This window comes from Labrus mixtus, chromosome 10, assembly GCF_963584025.1.
Source record: "Labrus mixtus chromosome 10, fLabMix1.1, whole genome shotgun sequence".
Taxonomy (NCBI): domain Eukaryota; kingdom Metazoa; phylum Chordata; class Actinopteri; order Labriformes; family Labridae; genus Labrus; species Labrus mixtus.
This window is the reverse complement of record NC_083621.1, coordinates 1,151,750-1,161,749: the sequence shown is the minus strand read 5'-3', so window position 1 is coordinate 1,161,749 and position 10,000 is coordinate 1,151,750. Positions and strand designations below refer to the sequence as shown.

Here is a 10,000-nt window from a genome sequence, read left to right as displayed (position 1 = left end):
ATGATGTTCCAACAGGCCTTCAGATGTCGGGCTGCTCGCTGTGACTGCCAACAACATCATAACTATAAACAAGGTGAGTGATGAGGAGAGAGAAAGCTGTACTGTACTTGTAAACATGCGCTCACTTGTTGTAAACGTTGTCGTCTTTATTCCCAAAGGACCAAAACGTGTTCGACTCCAAGAAGAAGGTAAAGCTGACAAACGCAGAGGGTGTCGAATATAAGCTGGCGAAGAAGCAGCTGCAGGCCATCGACCTCAACAAAGCCCTGCTGGCGATGTACACTAACCAGGTACAGCTGAGGAGCTGGTGTGATTCAGATTCAGAGGTTTCCATTCAGGGCTGTTTGTTAGTGAATTTCTGTTTTACCCTTTACAGGCCGACCAGTGCAGGAAACTGTCCTCCAGTCTTCAGTCTCAGAACCCGGGTCAACCTCGGCCGGTCCTCATCCAGGTCGCTCAGCTGTGCAGAGAGAAGCAGCATGGCAGGGCTATAGAGCTGCTACAGGTACACATGAACAACAGCCCGACTCACAGCTTTCAAATCTGAACCTTTGTGAAAATGAAAATTGCAACAGGAATTATTTTACTGATGCATTATTCAAATCTGCGCTATCCAGTGTAACAAATCAATTTTAACAGCAAATGGTTATACAGTTCCAGGCACAAACATACTTTACATATGTCTGCAGTAGTCATTTATTGATTACTTAACCCTCAGGCATCAGTTTAATTTACGACCCTCTGAAGTCACTAAGGACAAAAATGTCCACTTCCAAAAAACTGATATAAAAATAGAACAGATTGATATTTTTTTCTACTTTTTTTTGCATAAATCTCTTAAACAACTTCAGCCCTGCTCAAAACTACCAAACATTCAATCATTTTTAGGAATTTAACCCTTTAAATGCCAGTTTGATTACTTGATGTCACTGTTGTTATTTAAGATATTAAAATTTTCCATATAACAAATATTAAAATTAAGAGATTTTGGTAGTTTTGAGCAGGGCTGAAGTTGTTTAAGAGATTTATGCAAAAAAAAGTAGAAAAAAATATCAATCTGTTCTATTTTTATATCAGTTTTTTGGAAGTGGACATTTTTATCCTCAGTGACTTCAGAGGGTCGTAAACATGTTTCAGTGTTCTATTGATCTATTCAAAAAATTAAAAGTGCATTCCAAAATGTGTCAAGAGACTTTCTTGTGTGTCATATGCACTAACACAGACAAAATGATGACCAGATGAAGAGGAAACATTTGACCAAATGGACAAAAATGTCCATAATGATGCATGAGGGTTAAAAATTTAATGATTTTTTTATATATGTCAAACTGGATGTTTTTAGTCTCCATGTTGGAACTCATTTTTATTGTCTTAGTGTATGGAGTTGTCTCTCTTAGTGAACTGACGGCCCTTTTGTCTTCCAGCAATTCTCAGAGCGACATCCAGAGAGTGCATCAGGCATCAAACTGACGATGGCACAACTCTACTTAGTACAAGGTACGGGCAGTGATCAGCTGTTTGAGTTTAATAATCCAGTCGATAGGACGAGCTCTTTCATTGTAACAACGCCTGCAGTTGTGTCAAGATACTCAAATTTAAAAAATAAAAAGTATTTCTTCTTGTGGTTCTCAGGTCATGTGACGAAAGCTTGTGATGTTCTACGGTCCATCGAAGAGTTCAAGCACAAATCGGGGATGGTAAGTCTGAATTTAAATATCACCACACTGACACAATCTCTAGATTTATGTATTCCCCCTCACACTGGTTATCTAACATGTGTAATTGTATCTGCAGATTTCAGCTCTGGTAACAATGTACTCCCATGAAGAAGACATCGACAGCGCCATTGACGTTTTCAAACAAGCTATCGAGCATTACCAGTCTGAGCAGGTTTGTTTCCCATGATTCATTTCTTCCTGTGACCACAACATGAAAACTTTTTACCAACAGCTGTTCTAAAGTGTTGATAATGGGTGCTGTATTTAAAGGGATACTTCACCCATTTGCATTAAGCTTTGTATCATTAAAAACTTGGTGCATTCTGGGATTTGGTGTCTTTCGTCCACATGAGCCAAAAAGACACCAACTTCAAAATGTATTTCAAATTTCTACTACATATATGACCCAATGTCAAAACAGATTCATGTTTCAACAGGTGAAGTATCCCTTTAAGTTTTTCATTATTTTAGGAGTGAAAAAAGTGATATTGGCAAACACAGATCTATAAAAACTCACTGACATTAAAGATGGAGTCTATTGAAGAATACCTTGCCAACCCCATCTAATACACACTGTATGCTCATGTTCAGTAACAAAACAGGAGAGGCAGCTTTGGGTTAAAAATGTGACCTTATATCTGACGTCTTTTTTAAAATATATATATATATATTTTAAGTCCTAAAGTCTTTTGCAGCTTCGTTTTTGAATACTACCAATCAGTCAAATAAAGGAGATTATGTTGTTTTAAACCATATGGTATCAAAAGGTATCTAAAATGTTGACAACCTCAGAAGAGACAAACTGGCATTAAAAACATGTGTGATCTGTCCATATTTTTTCCGCTGTGTAAATCCACCCGTCCTTCTTCATCTGCAGACGGGATCTGCTGCACACTTGGCCCTCGTGCGAGAAGCTGCCAATTTCAAACTGAAGTACGGACGGAAGAAGGAAGCCATTAGTGATCTGGAGCAGCTGTGGAAGTGAGTTTACACCCTCAGGAGTTCAACATGGTTTGACTATTTATATGAAGAAGAAAAAACACTAATCTTTAATGCTGCTTTTAGTTCAGCTGGCCTCAAATCAAGTAGCTCAGATGTTCATCAGGTTCAACAGAAACAATGACGAGTTTTAAAGTCCGAACACATTTTCATTCAGATATCAATAAAGTAAAACTAGGAGTATGTGTGCAACCTTAAAACAATTCTGTCAGTCTGTTAAATTAATTTTACAACACTAATGCTTCATTTTCTTTCTTTTTCTTGAAACAGGCAAAACACCAACGACATCCACACACTCGCACAACTCATCTCTGCGTATTCTCTGGTGGACACGGAAAAAGCCAAATCGTATCCTTGAATCAAACAAAATGGAAAACAACAGAAATGAAATCATTAATACTTCAGTCGTTAGGCAACTGGTGTGTTTTCTTGATTTAATTGTGAGGCTGCACAAACAGTCTCAATTCTCAGAGTAGACCTGTGAAATATATTTTCTGTAATGTAAGAGCAGCTCTGTAATGTTCACAGAAACGACCAAAGAATGTGAAGACACCTCATTGTTTTTTTGGAAAAGGTTAAGTAGCATCACCCCGTATTTTAAACTTTTTGTAGGTAAAGCTTTGCTGTTAGAAGAATTGCCTTAAAAGTAATTTAATAATAGTTGCAGCCGCAGAATAAAAAACCTAAAGAATAAGAGATCCCAGAGCAGGCATAACTCGAGGGAGACCCTGAAAGCTGCAAACACCACTGCACATCCTGTTGTCCTAAGCATTCCTCTCCAGCCTCAGCAAGCACCTTCCCTCTGCAGACACCATGGCCTTGAACGTGGACGTGGACGAGCTGGAGAACTCGCACGGGGCGACCTACGTCAGGAAAAAGGCGCCCAAGGTCACCGGAGAAAATCTTCCCAAAGAAGCCGGGTAAACTTTCACCACACTCTCTGCCTCATCAAACATGTTTCTAGTTAAACTGAGTAAGGACGGTGGGAGGAGTCATGCTTAATGATACCTTGATACCACGTGTTGTAAAATGATAAAAAAATATATTTTATTTTAATGATCCATCGTTTTGAAAACTACCAAAACGTTAAAAAAAAGTATAGAAAGCTGCTGTGATGGAATGAGAGAACTTATTAAATTGCACAAATATGTTAGCAACATTTCAATATTTAGCGATTAGGTCTTGAATTTTGTTGCCGTGGTAACAAAACAGTTGTTGATATATTTCTTTTTTTACTAGAATTATATCAAAGTTTAAAAATCTGTTATTGTGACGACCCTAAGCTACTCTTTAAACTATTTAATTCTTTTTTGTTTTCTCTGCAGCCAAGTGGAGATCAAAAAGAAGAAGAAGAAAAAGAAAGGTATGTTTTTTATTATTTTTATTAAATAAGGTTTGTGAGTTTTTTAAGTGTCTGTTATCTACTTGCTCTTAACTGCTGTCATCAGGATTCAAATAAAATAAATAAAAACTGAACAAATCTTCTGTTAAAATGGTTTTATAACCTCTGTGGACGACCTGTAGGAGCAGAACGATGTAGTGAAAACTGTGGACCCCTACAGGCCAGCAGTAGGAATTACACAGATATGATGAAGCTTATTTCCTGTGATAAGAGACACGTAACTGACATCTTCAAACTTTCAGTGTGATCTAGTTATAGGCTACAAATCAGATTTATTTTCTGACTGTGCTGCTCTTCACTGTTTCCTCCTGATCGTCTTCTGTTTAGGCAAACTGCCCAAAAACTGCGACCCCAAAGCGACTCCTGACCCGGAGAGGTGGCTGCCCATGAGGGAGCGTTCATACTACAGAGGCAAGAAGAAGGGAAAGAAGAAGGAGCAGATCGGGAAAGGCACACAGGGAGCGACAGCCGGAGCGTCAGCCGAGCTGTGAGTAATGCACATCGACTGAGTGGAGGTGTCTGGGCGCAAAATACCTTGAGTTGTCCCTCTGTTTTCCTGCCAATGACTCCTGGGTGCAGATGTTTTTTCTGCTGTATGGAAGAAGCTGCTTGTTTGTTTATATAAACATGTGTTAGCACTATCATGAATGCCTCTACACGAGGGGAAGGAAAGCAGAGAGCCAGCTGTGTGCTACTTTTAGTGATACAAAACTAAATATTGACTTTTTAACATTTCCATATTCATAAACTTTTATTCACGTTCTAAAAGTGATTACACATAAAAAGCTCAATGGGAGCAGTATTGTTCCCAGCCAGTACATGTCCTGCAAGGTGCAGAGTAATGTTTTGCAGATGTATCACCAAGATGTAAAAAGATTTGTAACTTTTTGTTAGTGATTTCTCATGAATTCATCTCTTCAACATCTGTGCTGAACGTTCCCGATCAGATGTTTTCCAAAGGGAACGGCATGTTGAATAACAATGCATGCACAAGACTTTTGCCGATGCTTTTTTAAAAAACAGTACAGAAGAAAGAAATAGGGTTTAAAAAAAAAAAAAAAATTTAAAAAAACAACTACAAAGAGAAAAAAAAGCAGAAAAAACACACAGTAAGGTTAAGATAAAGTTTTATTTGTATTTATTTTTTATTGCATTAGCAGCATCATGGCTGGACTCCACCTCTTAGTGCCAATGCTTTTGATGCAAAAAATAATTCCCTGAAACGTACACCTTATTCCCTGATGTGATTTTTGTCTCCTCTGTTTTCAGGGATGCGAGTAAGACAGCCAGCAGTCCTCCTACCTCCCCGAGACCGGGGTCAGCATCCGGCTCCACTACAGCGCCGGCCAGCAACGTGGTCCCCCCAAGACAGCAGAAACCTGCAGCCTCTGGGGCTACGCGCAAGAAGGCACCACAGAAGAAGAAGAAGGGAGGGAAAGGAGGCTGGTAGTCGGAGGGGAGAGGGGGCGAGGGATCCACTGTCTGTGGATGAGACAAACAAGCAAATCATAAGCTTTTCTCTTTTTTCAAGTTTTCATTTGAATGTTTTTACTTTTGGCCGTTTGTTTAAAATGATGTGAAACCAAAATCTCCCCTTCTCTTCCTCTTTCTCATTTATTTGTGATGTTTTTAATTAAAGGACAGAGGAGGAAGAGTTCCACTTTAATGAACTTTGTGTCGCTCTGCAAAAGGTGGTTCAAAGATGTTTCTGTTTTAACTGGTGATGTTTTGAGGTCTCAGTGAAATGAAACAAAACAAACTTTAGAAAAAGAAAGTAGATATTTCTTCATATGAGGTCGGGATGAGGGATAACAGTTTTCTCTCTGTACTGTTCGTTGTTTAGTATATCTGATACTAGAACTCCTTTAAACTCCTTTTGCAGGGTTACTTAGAGTTCATCTTTGGGGGGGATTGTCCTTTAATATGTCCTGGGTCTGAGTATCATGACATCGTTTTTTTGCATCACGTTTCCTTAAATTGTCCCTTTTACTTTAATTGAGCTGCAGACATTCAACGTTTAAGAGGTATTTATTTTAAACTCCCCGTGTTGGTCTGAATTCAAGCTGAATCATTTTTAATTCTTTGGATTTGTCAGGTGCATGTGTCAGGAAGAAAAAAAAAAGACAAAGAGATGAAAGAGGTTTCCCGTTTTGTTAAAGTCTTAATAAAACTCTGAGCAGCAGAAACATGAGTCTTCTGTGTCACGTTTTCATCTGGAGCTGTTTCTGATACAACTACATATTGATATCATGTTGATATCTACTACAAGATCTGTGGAATGAAACTGTTAGGAGTTATGTTTATGGGCAGTAAAAAGTAGGACTATGTAAACATTGGCAAAACACATTTTGGCCCCCTGTTGAGGACGATTCTGGCTTCAGGTCGGTAAGTCGGGCACCTCATTAGTTGTTCCGACTTGATCCGGCGTTCATGTGCATTTTACAACTCGGAAAAAGTGTCCGACAGCACCTGAATGCAGCATCTGTCTCCTGAACAGGGACTACAGATGTAAATTAGCACATAACTAACTCCTCCAACAGAAACAGTTAAATAAACTCCTCAAAAAAAAGTTTGGAAACATTATTTCAGTGTCTTATTTCGCCCCTTTAATAAAAACTAATTGGTGATGTATTTTATATCGTTGGAAAACCTGATTAGTCACCTTTACAACGAGGTATAACTTGTAAGGATCATGCATTTGAGGAATGAGCAACACAGCTAAACGTTTGGGTAGCGCCCTCATTTTATTTTGCCAAAATCCCCTGAAATCTTCTGTTTTGAGCTTCAAGTGCCTCCAGGTGTGTTCCAGTTACAGGTGTGTGACTGACACCTGATTGGCACCTAATTGACAGCAAATGAATAAAGTGTCAAAATGGCCAATATGTGTTGTTTTGTTCCTGATTACTGTGGGAGAGTGCAATCATCCATTCCACCAAGAAACTCAAAACAGGAGTGAATACCAACAGGAGAACATTTCAGGGGATTTTTGACATTTGTTTTTGGGGCGCTACCCAAACGTTTAGCTGTGTTACTCTTTGCATGAATGCACGATCCTTACAAGTTAAACCTCGATGTGAAGGTGACAAATCAGGCTTTCCAACGACATAACATATAACACCAATTAGTTTTATTAAAGGGGCGAAATAAGTGACTGAAATAACGTTTCCTACGTTTTGAGGAGTTTCGATACTTGTTTTAACTTCATTTATACGAATACAAACAAAATACATTTTTAGTTGTAGTAGTAAATATTTATTTTGGTCCATGACCACAAAGCATAAAACATAAACAAACAATAATAAAAAATTAAACAAACAATGGTCGAAAAGGTGTAGGATGAAGCCGAGGCTTGTGATGCCTACCCTTTGAACATTTAATTTCTACAGGATATCAAAACAAGAATATCTGCAAAAAAACAAACAAACAAAGTAACCTGATTTCACGAAACAGAAAACAGTTGTCAGTTAACCAAATCAAATCTCAATCGACCGGTGCAAGCGTGTTCTGATTGGTTGATTACCTTAATTGAACACTACCACTTGTGGTCGTGTCTTTAAGGTAATAAGTGGTGTGATCGGTGCTCCTTCTCACTTCAGGTGTTGTAGTTTATCATCAGATCTCAGGATGCCTCACGCCGAGCCGTTATACTCTGACTTCTTCTACCCTCCTCTGACTGAAGATGTGGAGGAACTCCTCGCTCGTTTCCAGCAGACCGACTCGGTCAGGTATCAGGACTTTTCGGCCGTCTGGAGGGAGATGAGCTTCTCGGATGTGTTTCTGGGCGTGTCCGGTGAAGGTGAGCTGAGGAGGTTCTGCAGGACGACGCTGGCCACGGCCATGAAGTACTTCCTGCCTCCTTACAGCTACCAGATCCGAGTGGGAGGTCTGTATCTGATGTTTGCTTTCTACCACACGCAGCCGGCGGCCCCGCCCGTGCAGATCAGACTGGCTCTGAGGGACTGGGCTCAGGTCCACAAGTTCCTGAAGAACTCTGTGGACTCTGGGCATCTCGACGTCGTTTACATATATCGAAAACTTTTTGAAACCAAAGCCATCTCCTACACCGCCATGCCGCATTTCCTCACCTTCCAGAAGCAGAGGAAACCAAAAAAGGAAGCGGTGTGTGCAGAGTTTCTCGGGAGGACGACCGCCATGCAGGATCTCCTCTCTATGGACATCCTGGACGAGTTGACCCACATCCAGAACCAGTATGAGAAGCTGAAGGAGGGCACGGTGGAGGTCAGGAGCCAGGCGACCATGACTCATCGAGACTTCTCCGCACGACTGAAAGGATGCATGTCAGAGTTCTTCAAGTGGCAGGAGAAGACTTTCTCCCAGGGTGACAAACGCAAGGACGATGAAGATGAAGACGAGGAGGAGGGAGGTGGGAAGTCCAGCAGCAAGAGCAGAGCCAGCATCCTGTCCTCCATCAAGCAGAAGAGCTACTCTAACTTCCAGCAGGCGTCTAAATCGAGGAGGCACCGACAGGCTGAGACGGTGGACTCCGCAGGCTCCGGAGCCGAGCTCATCCAGGAGGCTGCAGACGCCGCTGTGCACCCGAGGAGGCCTCCCTCTCTGCGGGCTCGGACCTGGAAGAACCTCGGAGTGACAAAGGATGAGAGCCGGCTCCAGGCGTGGCTCCTGAGTGCTCCGGATCAGGAGAGGGTGCCGGTGAAAAGGACCAGCCAGGTAGCTGCTGGTAGACCATGAAGGGAGAGAAGGGGTATTTAAGCTACATAAAGGAGGACTTCTGTTATCGTTCTGGTTCATTCAGGGACACAAATGGGGAAAGGATGCTTTAATTTGTTGTATTCAGTAGTTTCACTTAAGTTTGCATTCAGTTTCTGTTAAAAAAAAAAAAAAGTATATTGATAAATTTATTTAATTCAAAGTCCTACACTCATTTTGAAATTGCCTGTTGAAGTAAAAAAAAAAAAGTTTGGCTTTCCATTTTTTTAATTTTTTTTATTGGAAAATTACATCATGTGCACATTCAACAACATTCGTCGCCACTGTTTTCAGCAAGCGTTCATGCTTTCTGGCAGTATTTAAATGACTCTGTGGTCATGCTTCTGCAGGTTAAGAATACATTTGAGTGAAACAAAAAATTGGGGAGAGTCATTGAAAACTAAAGTATGGGTACTGCTGATACTTGTAAAGTCGTAATACTAACACTCTCCTTGATTAACAGTATTAAGAATTAAAAAGAAAACCAAAAATAACCCGTACAGTCGACTATGCTGCTCTTTATTTTTTTTAATTTCCTTCTGGATGAATGAAGTATCCATCTCTCTAAACACAACAAATAACTTAACAAAACATGCTTGTCAGGGTCGAGATCAACGAGGGCTAGAAAAAGTAAACATAAGATTTTTGTGCACACAAACTTCCTGATGCCCCCTCCCCCCCTAATAAAGCATGTGTCAGTATGACTGTGGACATTTTCTCTCTAATTAGATTTTATTAAAGTTAATTTTGTAGACACACAAAGTTATGATTAGTTATCGGTTTTTTTTTGTGAATCCTCGTTTTATTTAAGTTTCAGTTACCGCAAAAGTTTTTCTTACATTAAAGTTTTTCTTATTAGTATTTTTTTTCCTTTATAAATCTTAATTTAATTATCTTTTTTCTTAGTACCTTTTCTTTGGATTTTTTATTTATTTTATTTCATGTACGTTTAAAAAATTATATATAAAAAATGTGCCATGATGAACAAAATCTGTGATGAAATATGACAACTTGTAATGTTACAGTTAAACAGCCTGCGAAAAAATATTAAAATAAAAAAAGTTTTCACTACACACTCATTGAGCCTCTTGTCCAATCAGATCGCTTGTTTTACTGTTAATTTTCTGTTGTATAAATCTGGAGTTCTGTGCCG

General features: G+C 39.7%; 2 protein-coding genes across 2 annotated transcripts in view; both read left to right on the top strand.

The window, feature by feature from the left end:
• srp72 (signal recognition particle 72) overlaps positions 1–6,305 on the top strand; it is a 10,267-nt gene extending 3,962 nt beyond the window's left edge. Inside the window, exons 8-19 of the mRNA XM_061047598.1 lie at positions 16–73; positions 159–290; positions 377–505; positions 1,425–1,497; positions 1,633–1,697; positions 1,795–1,890; positions 2,596–2,699; positions 2,988–3,065; positions 3,500–3,637; positions 4,043–4,080; positions 4,447–4,606; positions 5,389–6,305. Coding sequence (XP_060903581.1) covers positions 16–73; positions 159–290; positions 377–505; positions 1,425–1,497; positions 1,633–1,697; positions 1,795–1,890; positions 2,596–2,699; positions 2,988–3,065; positions 3,500–3,637; positions 4,043–4,080; positions 4,447–4,606; positions 5,389–5,569 — 1,252 coding nt within the window. The 3' untranslated portion in view covers positions 5,570–6,305. The remainder of the gene's footprint in view (positions 1–15; positions 74–158; positions 291–376; positions 506–1,424; positions 1,498–1,632; positions 1,698–1,794; positions 1,891–2,595; positions 2,700–2,987; positions 3,066–3,499; positions 3,638–4,042; positions 4,081–4,446; positions 4,607–5,388) is intronic.
• Positions 6,306–7,743: 1,438 nt separating this feature from the next.
• LOC132981652 (snRNA-activating protein complex subunit 1-like) lies at positions 7,744–9,050 on the top strand. The gene has a single exon (XM_061047622.1). The coding sequence runs from the start codon at positions 7,744–7,746 to the stop codon at positions 8,827–8,829; it is 1,086 nt and encodes a 361-aa protein (XP_060903605.1). The 3' UTR covers positions 8,830–9,050.
• The last annotated feature ends 950 nt before the right edge of the window (positions 9,051–10,000 follow it).